This window comes from Chlorocebus sabaeus, chromosome X (assembly GCF_047675955.1).
Source record: "Chlorocebus sabaeus isolate Y175 chromosome X, mChlSab1.0.hap1, whole genome shotgun sequence".
Lineage (NCBI taxonomy): Eukaryota > Metazoa > Chordata > Mammalia > Primates > Cercopithecidae > Chlorocebus > Chlorocebus sabaeus.
In genome coordinates this window covers 7,152,772-7,172,439 of record NC_132933.1, presented here as the reverse complement: position 1 = coordinate 7,172,439, position 19,668 = coordinate 7,152,772, and the positions used below count along the sequence as shown (strand labels likewise).

Sequence of the window (19,668 nt, the reverse complement as noted above, 5' to 3'; positions counted from 1 at the left end):
CATGGACAGTTTTTGCTTTCGTGACTTTCTGTTGAAGTTATTGTCAGAGTCATGCATCTGGCTTTTTAAAATAGGATTACCACATAAACTGGGATTTCCAGGATAGCCCTGATTTCAATTCATTCTCCCCATAAATTGGTATTCTAGAAATTTCCGTATTTGGTCATGTAAATCACGTAATGCAAGCTGCCTTTGGTACCCACTGAAAGAAAATTTTTTTCTGCCAATGTGCCTCATTTAGGGATCAATAAAAGATATCTGCTAACATGCACTGTAATTCCTTACTTTAGATATGCAGGTCTTGTCTACTCATCTATAGTATACGCTCCCTGTCTTAGTGTGTCTTGTGCTTCTATAACAGAATACCTGAGACTGGGTAATTTATAATGAACAGAAATGTATTGGCTCACAGTTTTAGAAATTGAGAAGTCCAATGTCAAGATGTCAGCATCTGCCACAGGCCTTCTGTCTGCATTATAACATGGTGGAAGGCATCACATGGAAGAAGTTGGAGGTTGGGGAGAGACGGAGCGAGAGAGAGAAGCAGAAACAAAAGAGTGCCAAACTTGTCATTTTCTCAGGAGCCTACTCCCATGATAATGACATTAATTTATTCATGAGGGAAGAGCCCCCATAGCCTAATCAACCCTAAGGGCCCCACCTCTGAATACTGTTACAATGGCAATTAAATTTCAACATGAGGTTTTGAAAGGACAAACATTCAAGCCATAGCACTCCCTGTGGACAGTCATTATTTATCATGTACTGCATTTCACATAATGCTTAGCTTAGTGCACTGTGCATACTGAGGGTGCAATGCATATTTGTCATTTGGGATTATTTCTTTTACATGAACAGATTTTCCAAACCCCAAATTTAGAAGTACTGCAACACATTGATTCTGGTCAAGAGTAGGTCTGGTTAGTTCATTAAGAGTTTATTTTATCAGTAATGTGGTGTGCTTGTACCTGAAATAATAAATGCCTGCCAGGTATCTGTATCCTGCATACTTCCACAACTCAGAAATAATCAATACTTTGTTTTCTTGTGGATGCGAGACAAGTTAGGATCACTGGTGCTGGGTATATGCTGTCCACATTAATTGGCATAGACCTTTAGGCTTCATAAACCATGGTACACCATGTATCACTCCTTCTTTGTTCTTCAGCATAAAATTCAATGGGCTTGAGACGCTCCACAGAGCTGGCCCACACTTAATGTCACAGACCCTTTATGACACACACTATGTCTATTTCAGGCTTTTTTGCAGAGTGATTTTCTGGAAAAGTGCCATGCCCTTCCATGAGCCAAAAATTTCAGAATGTCCCATAAATGGTGGACAGACGGGACTTTGGGGCCTCTCTCCAACTAACAGAAGATACTAAGTAAGGTCCAGGGGAAGTTTAAGAAACAAACTTCCTGTGTTTGTTCTATTGATTTTCCTACCAACAAGAAGTGTAACAAATTGTGATGTTTCCAAATAAAAAGCATCAGGAATAAGCTCCCATTTTATTGAGTGGTTTCCTGGACATACATGCAGGTGCATTTTGGAAGAGGCTGGATATAGCCAGAGACAGGTAACAAAGCCAGGTCACTTAACAAAGCAGGAAAGATAAGGGCCACGGTTGCAAATCATTATTTATAATCAAACGAAATGGTAATTTTGCCAACACTCCCTTCTCAAATATAAGACCATCATCATGGTAATCAAACTATTACTCTGACACAGTTTACTTACCAGGAGGCCAATCTGAGATTGATGACCTGAAAATGGAGGTTGTCTTTCAATTCATTTGAAATGCAAACCGAGTAGACAACCTATACCTACTGTGGCATATTTTTAAAGCAAAATCAGCACCTACATTGACCTCCTATTTACATTTCTTTGAGAAGAAAAGAAAATCACATAAAAGCTATCAAGAAACACATTTCACAGCAGGCAAATTAATTGGTTTTACAGTATTTGAATGGAGGGTTTGTCAAATAAAACATGCCGTGACAGTTAATAGTGTCATTTAGAGCCAGAAAATTATTGGCTTATTTGTTATTGGATAAAAGGAAGGCAAACATTTTGTATTAGAAAGTTTTAATGTGTTTAAAATCCTCATTAGGGATTAATGGACATGCTTGCTTAGCACAGTGCCTCATTAATTTGAGGCTAAACAGTTACTTCTGTGTTTCAATCTCAGTGTTGTTTCTTAACTTTTTTTTTATTTCTCTTTAATTAGATCTTGCATTTGAGTTTGCTCTCTATACCATTGGAGATGTAGATTTAATTAATGAGATTTATAAATCTAATGAAAGTGAGTTATTCTTAGCTATCGTTTCATTTTAGTGAGCAGTTAAACCACATGTAAGTGGGCGCAGATCTAAGAGATTTCAGAAGTACAGAAAAAATGTGAACTTCCCTGAATATATTTAGCTGTGTCACTTGGCATTAATAGACAAAAGTGTTTTAATTAGAGTCATAAATAATAGGGGAGCTGGCGAGGATTCAGTTCCCATGCACATGGCTTGTTCTTTAGGATCATCACTGTCAAGGAAGAGCAATTGTAACTCTGTTTCTATGGAATTTCAGTGTCATCCACTGGCAATTAAGACAATCCTAAGTGCGGAGTATAGAGAGTCAATAAGGTTCGTTAGAGGTTAGTATGAAAGTGGAGCCACTTTCTATCAAGTGTATTCTGTTGTCACTTTTATTGAGGGCATCTGTGGGTACAATTTATAAAGTCTATTCCATTTACATTGCCTTAAGGGGAATTTAGTTAAAGGAAAAACTAATAACTGAGTTTTTGGTTTTGAAACAGATGGTTAAATCATTAGCTATTTATTTGTAAGAAGACCACTGTAGTCTCTTTAAGGTGAGGGATTGTGAATGTCAAGGTAAGACTTTTTTTTCTAAAAGATTTTCAAAAAACAAGAGCCAAAGGTACATATTTAAAAGATTTTTTTGTAAACGGGGTTATGGAACTTAATTTAGGACCCCATAATATACCTGTGGCAATGCCTTCAGAAATTACCATAAAAACCTGAACTCCCACTTTTTTTTTTCCCATGAGGAAGTCCTTGTATCTTAGACATTGTAAATGAGTTGAAGAACTTGTCAATCCAAGACATATAAAAGATAATCATATTTTAAAATACTACATGATAGCAATCATATATTAAATGTGTAAAATGCTTGCTTGAATACAAAATGTTTCAATGATTAAAAATAGCTCTTCTTTAAACAATTCAGAAACTCCTTCTAATGTTCTAAAGGAATGATTTCTCTCAGGAGGATATGAGTTAATAGAGTTCTCTGTGCTCCCAAGGAGACAGATTAGCATTCAGTTAGGCCCAGAGGAGATCCTCAAGCCTTGGGGCTTATATTCAGCCCTGGGTTTAATTTCATCTAGCCTTCTGGATACTGTTACAGGAGTCACTACTGTGGAGTCCTGGTCATTAGTCCTACTCCTGTGCTTTCTACTTATTGCAGTCGGAATGAAACCTCTTCTAGATTAGAACAGTTGGAGAACTGTGAACTGTGGTTAATTAATCAGTGTTGGAAAAAGCAGAAGCTAACGATGAGGAGCAGTGTCACCTTCATCCAAATCGTCAGAGCTACTTGGCTTCCAACTCCCTTCTTTCTCCCCACCTCCCTATCCCTTCTATTATTCTTCCCTAGCAAGTCTATGATCCGTGTTTCTGTTTTCCAAGACAACTATTCCAACCTTTCCTTTTTCTTCCAATTTCCAATAAACACACCCCACTCTTAGCTGATGATCTTGCCGCATACTTCATAAAGAAAAATAAGATACAACCAGACAAGTACCATCTCATCTTCTTATCTTTAATTTCTTCAACCCAGCTGCTTATGTACCTAGGCACTCTGCCTTCCATCCTGTTACAATGGAAGAAGCGTACAGAAGTGCCCATGTTCCTATTTCAGGCCAACCTCTTCAGTTGTGTCTTGATCCACTCACTCCTTCTCAAGGACTTTGCTTTTACAATCATCCACTTTCGCTTTGCCACACGTTTTCCCTCTTCACTGAGTTCTATGCATCAAGTATATAAATATGTCTTAATATCATCCCTCTTATAAATACAAAACCACACGAAAACCTTGACTCCACATCACCACTTCCTATTATTCCATTTCTCTACCCCCTTTCACAGTAGGAATTGTTTATTCACTCTCTCCACTTCTGCCCCTTCCACTCTCTCCTCAATACACAATCAGGTTTACATCCCCACCAAGCTGCTGAAACAGCTATGACCAAGGATACGAATGACCTAGATATTGCTAAAGCCTGTTCTGCAGCCTCAACCGTATTAATGACCACTTTTTCCTGGAAGCACTTTTTCTTCTAGGCTATTGGGACCCCATGCTTGCTTCCATACACACTTTAAGAATTCATTTTTGGCTTTGGAATACATGACGTGATAGGTAATATACCATGCTATGTGCAGTGTGGCCTCCTGGCAAAGGGACTACTGCATATAGCAAAATACATAAAATAGGAAAGAATAAAGCAGAGTGTTAATAAAATCGTAGAATCCAAAAGATGTGTGAAAGATCCTGTAACCTGGTGACCAGCCCAAAGTGAAGGTGTTGCTTGTTATTCTGTGGCAACATAGGAAATGTAAGATAATAATGTGTGTGTGTGTGTGTGTGCCAGCATGTTTGATGTTAGCATAAATTTAACTGTTCTGTATTTTGAACAAACTGGCCTGTATTCAGAGATTATGCCTTATTAACCTTTTGAAAGTTGTAATGTTCTTTTACAAAATAATAGTGCCAGTGGTTAATTTTGTTTTATAATGCTCTTATTGATAAAATAAAAAGTTAGTAATCTTATATGTATTCCTCATTATTTGTGTACTGTTATGTGAAATACAAAACACTGGGTACTTGTAATATATTCCCATGCCTTTACTGTATAGGCTGCTTAGGCTGCAGGCTGGTGAGTGAAGAAGCGGATTGTCCCAAATTACACAGCTAATTAGTGGTAGAGCTTGGACACATAACTACTGCTTCCTGTCAGGTTTTTTCACTACTTTATAAGATTTGTTACATGAAAGTGAGATCGCCGCTTTGCAATTGTTTACTTTCTCTATGTTATGAGCTTATAGTATTAAGAGCATACTACAACTTTAAAAACTCTAACATTTACTCTTTAATTGACAGAATTCAAAGGTGAACTTGCCTCCTGATATATCTTTTTAATATATTTAGATAATGTATTAGTTCACTCCATTTTGTACATCTCTAGTTTTACAGTCTTCTCTTTTATTATGAGAGATTATTATGGGCCTGCACACAGACAGTCATTACCATTAATGGGAGCACACTAAGTAGGGATTAAGTGGAATCTAGATTTTGATCCTAAATGGTCTTTGGTTGCAGTACTAGGACTTTGGGACAGAAGTGAGTATCCTGCAGGCCCTGAGGAGTTGGCTGCTTACCTAGGAATTTCAAAAGGAAAGGACTAGGGCCGAAAGATCCGTGGATTGTAGGGCAAGCACCAAAAGAAGAAAGAAGGTCAGGAAGAGCATAGGCAAGAGAGAGCAAGCAAATGGGGTCAGAATCGTGGAGACTGGCAAAGAGAAGTAGGAGACAGCTCGAGTCTGATCCCAGAATGATGGAATCATAGCAAGAAGCCTTGAGACTCTAAGTTGGAGATCTGTCCCTGTGGAACTGGGCTGGAAGACCCTACTCAGCCAGGGTATGGGTCTGGGTAGCTGCAGCAGTAGTAACCAGAATGGCCTCACTGACTAGCCCAGGGGACTTGAGACAGAGCATCCTTGAGGGAATGTGAGGCAGGCAGCAAGGTGCTTCCAGATAGGTTCTTGATTTCTAACAGTAATATTTCTAGATGTTTACCTTGTTTTTCTCTAAGACTGTGATATACCCTCATTCCCCCATCTCCTTTTATAGCTCACTCTTCTATAGAAACTAGTTATTAGAGCAAATAAATGAACAGTGAGCTAATGGCTATTCAGAGTCAACTGAATTAAGTACTCTTCACTTGAAATTCCATCTGCCATTAGGTACTCTCAGCTGATGATGGGCCTTTCTGCATATGCATTCCATCATTGCCCATACCTAATGTAATCACTGAAGAGGTGTCCTCATAATGAAGCATGTGACCCACCCCTCCTCCACCCTTCTCATCCCCACTCTCCCTTATCTCTGTTGTCATATCCACTCAAGTCCCATCTCCAGCCTCCTTTTTCACCTTTAATGAGAGCCAGCAGATGGAGAAGCAGCCTGAGACTCTTTACGCACTGGGACCCTGAATAGGATTTAGTAATTAGCAACATTCATAAGGTGTCGTGGGAGCCAGTTTACAAGACGACCAAACTATCTCTTCAGTGGTTCCAAGTCTCAGAGTGCTGACACCTTTCTAAAGACTTTTGAGAGAACTTAGCATACAAAGTGCTGATGGAGACTTAACAGGCACCCCCTACTAGGCTAAGGTACTTTTATATACCTCACTTCATCTCAACCTCACAAAAATCCTAGAAGTGGATTTTTTAAACTTTCTCTTACATAGATAGGGATACAGAGGCTCAAAGAAGTTCAAGTGGCTTGCCCAAGGTCGTAAAGCAAGCTGAACTTCAGAGCTAGGATTGAAATCCAGTTCTATGGAGCCTGAAAGACCAGGCTCTTTCCACTGCCCCCTTGGAGCCCCTAGAAAATACAGTAAATTATCTCATTCTCAAAGAAATAACAGTTCATGGTTACCTTTTGGTTTTATGTTCATGTATGATTCCAAACAAAGGGTCATTTCCTGTATTTGGCTTAAAAAGACATATGTTAAATTATTTTGATCTTCATGCTCTATTTTTTGTTCTTTTTGTACTTTGTTGGTGCATATTAGCTTGTTTTACATGAAGTATTTTGACCAGGAGACTTACTTAAAAATTGGCCAGAAGCAGTATTTTAAAGCAAACACCAGCTCTTTGGATGCCCAGGATTTTTGCTGCATTAAAATGAAATTGGAAGATGAGCTGGTTAGCTGGACCATGTAACTGTTGTGAAATCGTTTTTGTTTTGATTAAAGTTATATTACCCGAGGACTTCTATCTACAGCTTATGCAATATTAACTGTTCCCATTTAATCATAGACTCATGAATACAAACTAGAATAGGGACGGTTAAGGTGAGGCAGGAAGCAAGGGACAGACAGATCCTAATGTGAACTGAGTTTGTAGTTTTCCAAATTCATTTTGGAAAACTGGGACTCCCTGGATAGAGACATAGGGGATTTCATAATGCATGCAAATAGGAACTTCAGAGGCTGCTGTCCTGTGTTTTTACAAATTACCAACGATGGGAATTAAAAATTTTAAAAAGATCGAAAACTCATTTGGTAGCACAATATCATAACCTGGGTTTTTATTTTATCAGTAATTCTGTGTCAGGGGACTTCTGTGTACCACAAATCAATCATGGGGACAAATGGGGAAGTTTGTTAATGAAAGTACAAATGGAATTAGTTTGGAAGTCGCCATCAGTGTCTGTTGTGGATATTGGTTAACTGGGCCCAGTTATTTAATTTGCAATTAAATTTTCGGTTTTTAAGTTTTACTTTGAGAAAGTGTTTGTCTAGGTGGAATATACCTAGACTAGTGGATTATGATTGCCAGGTATTGTGGGACCACCCTCAGGATGATTTTATGGGAAAAAAATGACCTCTCTTCTCTCACAATCCCTTAGTAATAATATACTCAGAGGTATGCATTGAGCTCCTCTGGATTAACCATGTGATGATCATTATCCTATTAATGTTTTACATTAATCTCCATGTTTTCTATTAGTGATGGCTGCTGCTTATGTCTCTCAATGCCACAATCAGCGTGTTTTTGATATCTTGTATTACCCTAACTGCTAAGAAGTATGCTCCGATTAAACCATCCTATGCAATTCATTTATTGTTGCTGCAGTTAATTGAATATTTGATGATTTAAAGGAACTCTGATTATTTCATAAGATATATATTTATCACCAGGCAGATAATTTGTGCGTGATCTCTGTGGCTACATGGAGTGGCAGCCTGCACTGTTAGATGCAGAGAGGGTAGGCACTTGTGAGGGTTCTCGGTAAACTCACCACCTGGCTGATGTGCACCTCCCTTCCCTGGCCCTCAGAGGACCACATCCGTGCCCAGCACAAGAGGGTCGTCTGGGGCCAGGAGTGAGAGCACAGCCTCCCCTGTGTGTCGTGCAGCTTGCTTTCTGCTCCAGGAGGAGGGGGCGGAGAGGGGGAATGAGAAAGGACGCTGCAGCTCTGAGTGGCTAACTTGGCGCTTTGTGGACTATCTGAATACTCAAGAGTGGATTTAAAGAGAGGAGAAGGTGCCTCCGGAATTAAGCAGCAGCTTGGCAACTCAACGGGCAGCAGTTCTAATCCCAGTGCCACCACTAGTTCTCTTCCTCAGTCTCTGTCTTTCACACCTGTCCGAGTAACTCCTCCAGAATTACTGCAAAGACGTGTGGGTGTCTGAGAGAGAACGAGAAAGAGAGTGCAAGAGAATAGAATTTGGGGCTGAGCCCTAGCCTTAGCTCAGCTTTCTTCCAGTGTGCAGAGTGACCCTGGTGCATCTCCGCAGGGGACTCAGTGACTGAAGTGGCCTCAGGTGGCCCCATCACTTCTCAGCCATGTCGAATCCTTGGCCTCTCACTCCCATATGGAGCGAGGACTACAGTGGGGACCTCAACGGCTGGGAGCTTCTGTCTGACATGGCAGTGTCGGTGAACCCGGTAGGTACCCTTTCCCTGGCACTTAAATCAGACCTACTGTTTGGTCTTGTCTGTTTCCCTGTAAATGTTGTTTCCTCAATTTGCGTGGAGTCTTGAAGGCAGAAATGGTGTTGTCTTCAGTGTCTTTAAATCCTCCCTCTTGGCACCATCCTGAGCACAGTGTGAGCTCAATCAGGATTTGTTGTCTAAAGAAATAAATGGGAGAGCTGATGAATAGGCGGACAGGCGAATGAATGCGATCCTATTACCCTTGTCATGACTACCTTACAATGTATGTCCCAGTGGGTTTCTAATTGTTTGTTTTCCTATCCCATCTAGACATTTAACTCTGAGAGAAAGAACCCGAGACTCAGAGTGATTTGTATTACCAACTCTCCATGTTTTGCACTGTACTAGGCACGTAGGAAATATTTACTGGTTAATTAAAAAACACTTGCAGGAAGGAAAAGCACTTGCGGTTCAAATGTGGTTGTCTTACGGAGAAAACAGCTGTGGGCCTGGGCTAGATGAATTTGTGGAACTAGTGACTTTATGAGAATGTTGGATTTTAGTGTTTTCTAAAGAAAAATATCTAAACACTGAGTGTGAATGCATATTTATTTGACTGCTCTTGCCTTTAGAGTTCTTCTCTGTCTGTCCTGAGTGCTGCCGACTCCAATAGTCAGTCATTATTAAATGTGCTGCAAAGCTCCAGAGTCCCCAACTTTTTCTCTTTTGACAGCATTTCCTCCCATAAAGAAGTGGATATTTATATTTCGAAGAGGGGAGATGATATTTTCAGTTGGCAAGAGTGAGTCAAATCTTAGTTTGAAAAGATGAGAAGACAGGACTTAAGAAAAGTAAGGAGAACAGCAGGACAAGGGGTAATAACTTAATTCATTGTATTGGGCTTTGCGGATTACAAAGCACAGTCACATCACTTATTTCACAGGATGCTCACAGGAGCCCTGTGAGATTTAAAAAGGATTGGTATTACTATTATTCTTTCCTTTTCTTTTACATTTGGAAAAACTGGAACTCAGAAAGGTACAGTTATTAAGTCCTGTTCCCAAGTGGTAGGGCCAGGACTCCCTCCCAACCCTTTTGACTCATCAGCAGGTGCTCTTGCTGTGTCTGCATATCACTCATATATTTTCACTTAGATTTAAAAATTAACGCTGATGTGTTTGTGTGGGAAAAGGGGAACAAAGACCTTTTCATGAGACTGGGCCATACATTTTTAGCCTAGGCTGCACACTCTAATACAATGCAACAATGATATTGAAGATTTAAGCCTTTCTTATAATCCTTTGATCTTTGTATTTGGAGAATGTGTTTGTTAGAAGTTCAAGAACTCTCTTGGAAAATACAGTTGCTGGAGCACTGAGCAATGGAATGAGGTTGTATTTGCAGTTGAGAACTGCCAGTTTAGCTGTATAATCATATAAACATGTTAGACTAGCATCTTCCAGTGTATATTCTGCAAACATTCATTTTGTGAAATAGCAGTAGTTATTAATTGGAAAATAAAACAAACAAATAAAAAAACAACTAAAATTAAAAACCCAAGACTTAAGGGCCAGGGAAGTTGGGAATGTACTTTATTAAAAATTTTAGACAGGTGTCTCACACCTTTTTATTTGCATCATGGATCTCCAAAGAGGGATACAATATGGGTTGCAACATTTCCCATACTTCTTTGGACACAAAACCTTTTATTTTGCATAACTACTGTCCACGGGATGGTCATCTTTTTAGTACTTCCCCACAGCTTATAGTTGTGCATTAACTATGTGATTCTTCATATTCACCTTCCTATTGAGCCTGTAAACTCCATGAGGGAGGAAATTGTGTCTCCTTTTGCTTCCCATTGTAACTCTGCCTAGCACCAAGTGGCACAGTCCTTAACTCTCCAAAATTGTTTGTTGAATGAATGAATGAATTGTGCTACACCAAATCACCAGTGGTTCTCTATCTGAAACCTGTATTTTAGATTCTTTACAAGGTATGCCCAGCCAACTTAAGTCTTTTCTTCTCCTATTTCTTCTACCTAGTATTAGAGTATTATTGTTATTGGGAGGATGGCTGTATAAATTTGTCATCCAAACTGGAGGATATTTTTGAGAGAGAAAGGGAATACTATCAATAATTACACAGATAACAAGTGTAACCTGGGATTGTACTGGGCCATCTAGAATTGATAGCCCTTCATTATTGGTGACTGTCTCAGGCTGTCTCTCCTATTTGGGATTTTAGGCCTCTTGGAGTGGGGACTTTTACATGTTGAAAGTCTTCAATAAATACTGGTTGTAATGAATGCATGTACAGAAGTGACTATAATTCTGTTTGAAGATTTGCTGTATTGTTTAACTTGTAGTGTTGTCAGGTGAGGAAATCTAGTGCCATATTCTATTCTTCATTTCCCCAAGTATAGTTGAGTCCATACTTCAGTCTGTTGGGAAGTTAATAAGTGTCCTTGCAAGAGGCCTGGGCAATGTAGATGTAATGGCAGTGCTCTCTTAACAGGACTGGGCATTCATCTTTCAAGGCAGTGAATGAGAAACCCACTGTTCTTACCAGAGCAGGCAGGAAGCAAATGTGATCAGACTGCAATTCTGGAGAGGGTTAAGGTGTGAAGGGGAAATAGGAATGTTTGGGGGATGCCTAAAACCTGCACAGATGACGTGGTGATCAGCAGACATTTTTCTAGATGGTTGCCTGACTCTCAAGTTCCTGATGGTGTACTGTGTTGCAACTGGTATCTTATTTTATTATCTCACTTCTTGCTTTCACTGATTATGAAGCACCTGCAGGAAAGGGCTATGGGCCTGACATGGAGTAAACCCTCAGTACCTCTCTGCTAGTGACTTGAATCTTGATTCATTAGGAAGGTGTCACACTGGGAAAAATGGATCATGGGATTCACTGAGTATACTTCTTAGACTTCTTGTAACTGCCAAGGCAAGCATGCAATTTACGCAGACCGTTATCCTTAGTGTTTTGTAAGCACCTAGTTGGACTCCCAAGTTCAAAAAGAACTCAATTTAATCACAAAGTGTTTTATATAGGCCTCATATTTTTAATGAATAATATACAAAAGTATGTCAGAGGGTCAAAGATGCCTTAAAGATCATGAGATCAAGCTCTCTTTGAATAGATAAGCAAAGAGAAGCCCGAGGGGATGGGGGAGGGGTCAGTGCCTGAAAGCAAATCAGTGACAGAACAAGGAGTCACTTTCTTTCTGCACCATGCACTGCGATCTTACCACTTCATTAAAGTAAAACAAAATTAGTCATTTGCAGAGATATTCTTTTGTATTTAACAGGAAAAAATTGATAGCTAGATTTTCTTGCTTTACAGTTTGTCCTACAGAGTAAACTGTTGTACAAGAAAAATAAATAGATTGTGCCTAATGTTTTCTATTTATTTTGTTTCAGGTAAGTCTTCCCAGTGATCCAAGCTGTGTTGAAGAAATCTTGCGGGTGAGTTTAAACCTTTATTTTTGTGCCTTTTAATAATGAAGCAATCTATCTGCTTAAACTGTTTAAAGTAATTACTGTTCTGTTTCAAGGAGTTTCATGATGGGGAATCCTGACATTCTACTTCAAGACCCTTCTGCTTATTCCAGTGGCCTCATTTCTTACCTGTATTCTTTCCATTTTGTAATCAAGCTAGTTTTCTAATATCACTAAGCTTCTGCCCTATCCATTCCTACATCCTTCTCAGACACTCACCACCTTCTTTAGGAAACTTTCCCTGTTCAAGCACCATACCCTAAACCTTTGCCTTTTACCTTTCTGGGACCTCAACTCAATCTCACTGCTGCCGCCCACTACGTGGAACATGGTTATCAACATTGATTGTGGCCTATAATGAGGGGAAGAGATGTGGGAGTGGGAGAGGAGGAGAAGAGGAGAGATTTGAAAATGATGGCATGTTGTGGGAAGTGTTACTTATGGAAGTGAGTGTATGTGTGTGAATGCCTTGGGGGCAGAACAAAGTTGAAAGAGTGGCTATAATCTCTCCTGAAGTAAACAATTAAACCAAAAGAAGAAACCAAATTTAAGTGAGAAAAACATATCTGTCTACTGTCTCTGGCCATTGGTATCAGAAGGCAGTATGGAATCTCAAGAATAGGAATCATGGTAATGAGCTCCTATACCGGCTCTACCATTTGTCACTTCTATGACCTTGGACAGATTACTTTATCTCTCTGAATTTCTTTTCCTTGTCTGTAAAAGAGGACAATAATACCTGCCCTAACTCCCTTATAGGCTACCAAGTGGTATATAAATCCTTGTTATTGTAATAAATGACCAGTGTAGTCATATAAAAACCATGAAGGCTTTCTATCTGGGAAAGAAAATAATCTGTGTGCCAGTGAAAATTCTGCATCCCCTTTCCTCAGTTACCAAAGTCACTCCAACTCCCTCTTCATCCCCCTCTCTCAGTAAATGCCTTCTCAGCAGCCCAGTGTTTGAAGCAAGCCCTGAGAAAATGCAGCCAAAGGAATAGTCAAGAGCCAAAAGCTGTTTACCATTGAATTGGCTTGCCACCCAGAGTATACCTGATGTGCACATTCGTGCACCTGTTTCAGCCCAAGAACACTGTTCTTGACTATTAAAGAGATGAGTCAGTCATATCACTTTGATCAGTGATAAGACTATATGGATTAGGGCAGGGGTTCCCAATCCCAAGGCAATGGACTGGTACCATGTGTTCCTCATGAGAATGTAATGCCTTGATGATCTCAGGTGGAACAGTTTCATCCAAAACCATCTCCCCACCCCTACTTCCACTCCCTACCCCCTCATCTGTGGAAAAATTGTCTTCCATGAAACCAGTGCCTGGTGCTAAAAATGTTAGGGACTGCTGGATTAGGGCTATGCTGACTACTTTGGTAAGATAAGAACCCAGCAACCCCTCAGTCATCTGTCTCAGTCATCTATCTCAGGGGCCCGACGTTTTGGGTGGAGACGAGGCAGCTGTTATGAGTGCCACAAAAGGAATGCACACTGGGAACTCAGCTGCTTGCTCCTTTCCCATTGGGAAAATACATTCAATCCTTGCTCACTTGTCAACAGCCTTCCTTAACAGAAGGTAGTAACATTGAAAGAAATGTCTTACTCTGCTCTACATTGTAACCTTGTTATTCCTTTCTTCTCCAAGTCACAAGCATAAATAAACTCAGTGGCCTTTTTCTTAACTCCCAAAGGAATGCCAGACATACCTCAAAATCTCTACCTAATTTGTCACAATTGAAATCACCTACTTGAAAGCAACCCGGCCCTGGTGCCTAGGTGGTTGGTTATGTGACTAAATGCAGGAAGGAGGGTGAACACCTGGCAGAGGCTGGCAACACCAGTCTCCTAAAGGAGCCACTTAGAGAAACAACAGAATTTCACTTACACATGGAAAGAAAAGAAGCAGATTTCCTTAATAGGCTCACAAAAGATAACATGCTTTGAGAAAGTAACAAAAGTCCTTCTGTTATTCTTGAAAGAGAATCTAGAGAAATGTCTCTTTTTTTGAAGGGCTATAGATTGTATAGAATTCTTTTTTTTTTTTTTTCCAACAACGCTGTTAATGAGTGGGCTTTCTTTTATTAAAGAATGAATGTTTCATTCCCCATGCTTCGAATAAAAATAAGCTTTCTGAAATTTGCGTCCCCAATTTTATGACTAATTGTTAAATTTTTATAGACCACCTTGCTTGTCACAATAGAACATGCTTGTTGGGCTTTTTGTCTTAATTACACATTCATGTTCCTTTTGGTTTGAGGGCCTTAGAGGCCTGTGGCAGGTTCCGCAGTAAATTTGTCACCTCATTCCCCATAAATCCCCTTCTTAGGGAAAAGTACATTTTCTCTTTCTCCCTACCTCTCCTGGCCATGTTCACTGCTTTTCAAACTAAGCAGAGGCCCAAACAATGTCATCTCTCCTCACTGAGGGGAGCTATGCAGAGGAAGGAGCACTAGCCCCAGAGTGGAGGAGCTGGCTTCTGGTTGCTCATGAGATTCCCTTATTTCCTAGCTGTGTTGCTTTTCAGTGTCTTCATCTAGAAGCATGAGCTAGTTATTACCCCCTCCATCTCTCTACCCACCTCCAATGAAGGAAAATTTAAATTATGCACACTGTTTGCATCTGCACCATGAAAATCTGAGTCCATTTGCTCTCCCATCTTTCCCACTTCCCTGATCCCCCTTTTTTCCCTCCACCACCTGGCAAGCAAACATATGCAAACCCACTTCATCTCACAGGGAGACAGACTTCTTTTATTAACCAAATGCAACACAACCAGCCTTTCCCCACTCTCAGCCCCTCAGTCCTCCAGGCTATGGAAATGCTTTCACCTTATGTGTTTTGTTATGGCCCCCTTTCTCAAAATGCTGTCCAAATTCAAGCCAGTTGGTTTCTCTTGAAAGCCCTTCTCACCATTCATCTGACAATGTTCTCAGCACCCCTTCAGACCAGCGGGTCCACTTTTCTTTCTTTGCCCCCCTGGGCAAAGTGCTATAATATGCCGGAGCCCACCTTGTCTCATCTTCCAGCAATTTTCTTCTTGCCCTCATGCCCTTGCAGGTGCAATCAGATTACATACAACAGGCTAACTTGACCTGATGTGTCAACCTTATTTTCCTATAGCAGGTGACAGCTTTTCAAAGCACTTGAATCTCATTGTCTTATTTGGTCATAAGGAGTAAGGTAGTTTCTTATTATTTCATGAAATCGAGGTCCAGGGAGGTTAAATGACCTGCAATCCAGGGTGGGGCTGGTATGTGGCAGAAGTAAAATAGTATCTGGCCTTTGTTTTCTAAATCTAGTGATCTTTGCACTACACCCAACTCTCAATCACCCTGTCACAATTCTAGAGTGAGAATCTCTGAATATTAAACAAAATTGCTTTAGACAGTAGCTGACATTTCCAGCAACTTTAAGAATACCAGCAAACCAACATAATTTGAACAGATCTTAGAAATTAATTCTGCCTTTTTGTCATTCTTTAATATTTTTTAATCTAATTTCAAATAATAATAAAACAATAGCAAATTTGCTTCTAATAATAAAAGAACTGATAATAGTAATGTGTTGTCTATTGCATGCCAGGCACAGTTCGTAAGCACATTATGTCTTTGAACCTTCACAACAACCCTCAAAAACTGTTATTAGTCATGCTTTACAGAATGGTAAAGAGTGAAAGTCAGAGAGGTGAAGTAATTTGCCTCAGGTCACAGTTCTCCAAATCTCTGACGAGAGTCATGCTATATGTTCTTCTGGTCCTGTTGGCTTATCTGAATCCATTCTTACTTAGCAGCCTCCAGTCTGCTTTATGATTAACATTATAGTGGATTCAACCACCAATTCATTTCAGCTTCTGTTGTTTCCTCAATTTGTACAAATTCAGTTATGCCAGAATAATTTAAGTAGTTTTTTGAACAAACTAGAATTCATTGGCCTACAACACCTTTCCACCAAACTGATCTTCTCCCACGAAATGAGCCATACAAATTCAGATGTCTTTGCTCCTTTTCAAGCATATTATTGCTTATTATGAATTTTACAAATCAGAAACTTAAAAGCAGCAATCTGTGCAATGCATCCCAGCTTTTACACTTGCTTCCGTCAGCATGCTATTTACTCTTTAGAGTCAAGCTACTCTCATGTGTAAATGGAAATAAAAAATAATAACAACTCTGGCCACAGTGATGGCATTTTGCAGTAACATTCATCGATCATGTGAGGGATTCCTAGGCAGCTCATCTGTAGTAATATGGGCACCAGCAGCAGCTTCTTTTCTGAGCTCTATGGGGTTTTATGGATCCTAGAGTAATCATTTCTGGAAGAGTTAAGCCAAGGAGAGCAGCATGCTCTAAATGCTACTAGCTAAGGATGGATGCTCAATGATTATTTGTTCTGCAGTAGTATGATTTATTTGTTCATAGCAAGAATTTACTTTAAAAAAATCAACAAACTATCAAATCCTTTTTGGAATCAAAAATGAAGATAGAGCATTTCTTTTAGATTTGATGCTGAACAGATTGTCTCTCCTAGCACAGTACCTTCTGTAGTTGATAATTTCATAGGCAAACATCTGTAAGGGTAATTCAGTGTTTATGAGGGATGCTGAATTTGCTAGCTAGGATTTAGGGAACTTGATTTGATAAACTGTATCTTCTTACAGATTTCTTCCTGCCATAGGGATCAGGTTGGTAAACACCTACTTGGCCACCTCTTTTTGATTACAGTATGATCTGTGTTTACAGCATTCTAAATTATGGCAATTCTACTTATTAGGCTTGTGTTTTAGTTAAAAGTTTTAGCATGGAAAAATTTACCAAATATTTACAGGGCAGTGCTTGTTATTTTATTTTTATTTTTTAACAGGGAAATAAATGAAAAAACCCATCTTGCAAGTAAGAAAAAAAATGGATCAGGGAACAAAACTGGACAGACAATTATGTCTGAAAGGAAATTTGATTATATTGTCATGACTATGCAGCATAATCAAGCACTTTTCAGTAGAATTTCTTTTATAAATTTAACCAATAATTAGGCAATTGATTTTATATCCTGTCAATACATTAATGTATAAATAATGTTCAACTTGGATTCATGCAAATGATTTTCTATATAGCTGTCTTAAATAAGAATCATTCTGGAATATTTCAGAAAACATGTATCTTATTTGGATGTGGACTTTTAAAATTGCAATTTCTTGAAATAGTAATATAGTGTTCCACCCAGGAAAGACAATTCCTAAATATAATTTAGACTATAATTAATGTTAACATTGTGGAGTCAAATAAATGAACTAATGATTGTGCCCTTTGCTAATCTGATGACTAGTTCTTACCTAATGGCACTGGGAAATATGTAAATTTGTCAGCAGGTGAAAATGCCCTTGACTGGGTAAATAATGTGCAGTATTACCTTTTCTGAAGCTAATTCAAAGCACTAATGGACTTAATACGTAGCATGCATATGTGAGGTGAGCTATTCATGGAACCAAATTAGCTCATAAGAGATATTATCCATTATATGCCTCCTAGTAATCATTTCCTCTTTTGTCAAACACAAACCAACCCAGAAGAAAATGCTTAATTTAATTATAACATCTGTTATGTGAACAATGCAGGTAAGCCATCCAGTGTGCTTCCAAATGCACTTAGAACCTGTCGAGCAGTTTAAATATTTTTATGTGGAATCTAGGGGTTCGCAGCTAGTATATGAGGTGAATTTTAAATGATTTTACAGACGTCATTGGGAAAGTGAGTAATATGAGTAATGAGGTGACTGGGCCAGTGAATCATGGGAACCTGTCAAACATGGGGAGATGTCAGGGAAGAGATGATGTCAAATAGCAGTAACTTAGCAACCCAGCATTTAGCTGTCCAGAGAATGAGCAAGAGTAGCCCCTTTAAAATAGCTGAGTAAATATATCAGTTCCTATATATCTTGGGTATGCTATAAAAATAAGTCTGTTCTCTGTTAACCTGTTTCTTTTTGGGAATATGGTGATTTATGATTTTCTATTGAATTGGATGAAAGCAGGTGAGAATTTAGGCCATATGTAGAATTTACACCTGCTTTCTGTATCTTGGGTGTACGGAGAGAGTAATGAAACAACGCATTGGTTTGCCAAAAAGCATTCTAAGCTTCTCTGAAAGAAGTAATAGCTTCCAACTGTTGTCTGAGAACGAGAATTTTTGTCCTAGCTTTGCTAGTGGGATTGGGCTGGGGGAAAGAGAAGTAATGCAAGGAAGTTAACCATTCCACCTGCATCTGTGTAAAGGTGAAACTCATGTCTCTGCAAAACACCTTGGGGAAGTAGCCTCTTGGAATCAATTTGGTAGGCATCTCCCAGTTTTGAAATGAAAGAAAGAAGGAAAGAATAAAACAAGGCTGGTCCCTTCTCTCATTTGTCACCAGAAGCATTCAGGAGAATGAGAAAAATAAATTTAAACTCCATAATTGATGTAAACAAAGGGTATCCATAAACCTGACTCACAATTTATTTTGTGAAGGTCAAACAGGGAAGAAGCCAATAAGTGATTCCCATGGTCTTGGATTTTTGGCATGGCTGATGAAAGAAACACTGATTTTCAGAATAAGTGGAACATGGTGAAAAGCAAAAACAATATTAGAATAATAAGAATGGATATTAAAGTTGGAGATTAGAGCTTCCATGGACCAAGTTTGGGACACAGTCTTGAGAAGTAGGGAAGGCAGGACTGAATGAGAAATTACATAAATGATCCATATTTGTAGAAGGCACTTTGTTAGTGAGGCAAGGTGGATAAATGAGACGCTGCTTTTCTAGTAGCCTGCAGGGCTGATGTCTGTTGGTAACAGAGAAGTAAAGGCTGAACACATTTGGGCACACAGCCTTATATTCCGAAGAGAATTCCTGCTGGTCTGGAATTCAGCCACAGCCCTGACTGGTCCTGGAAGAACTCTTGACATGAAAAAAAAAAAAAAGTAATAAAAAAAGAATCACCACAAGATCTATGTAAAAAAAAAAAAAATACACAAAAAGCATGTGAGAAAAGTGTACCAGAAAAACACATTGTTATGGAAAAATTAAAGCTGTGACCAACATAGTGGCATGAATTTGTTAAAACCATGAAGCAATTTTATCTCAAAAGACAAAAACAAAATCAGTGATACTATTAAAGATGCTGTTTAACTTAAAGATGCTATTAAAAAGTAGATAAATCAAGAGGTGTGAATTAATGAATTATGAACAGAAAATCATTATAATTAATTAATTCAAGATCCTTTTCCCAAATAAAACAATACTACAATAAAATAGATACTTGGTTACTTAACATCATCAAGAAGAAAAGGAAAACACCAATACATAAAACAAGAACTATTAAACAGAAATAATCTCAGATACAGAGGAAACTAAGAGAATAATGAGTAGCAATTTTCTCAGCTC

At 39.0% G+C, this 19,668-nt stretch overlaps 1 protein-coding gene across 2 annotated transcripts in view; it reads left to right on the top strand.

Annotated features, from left to right (window-relative positions):
* The window catches only part of AFF2 (ALF transcription elongation factor 2), a 502,493-nt gene that overhangs the window by 298,983 nt on the left and 183,842 nt on the right, over nucleotides 1-19,668 (top strand). For both annotated transcript variants that reach the window (XM_007992918.3, XM_007992917.3), the window contains exon 4: nucleotides 12,165-12,209. In XM_007992918.3, the coding sequence (XP_007991109.1) occupies nucleotides 12,165-12,209 (45 nt within the window). The remainder of the gene's footprint in view (nucleotides 1-12,164; nucleotides 12,210-19,668) is intronic.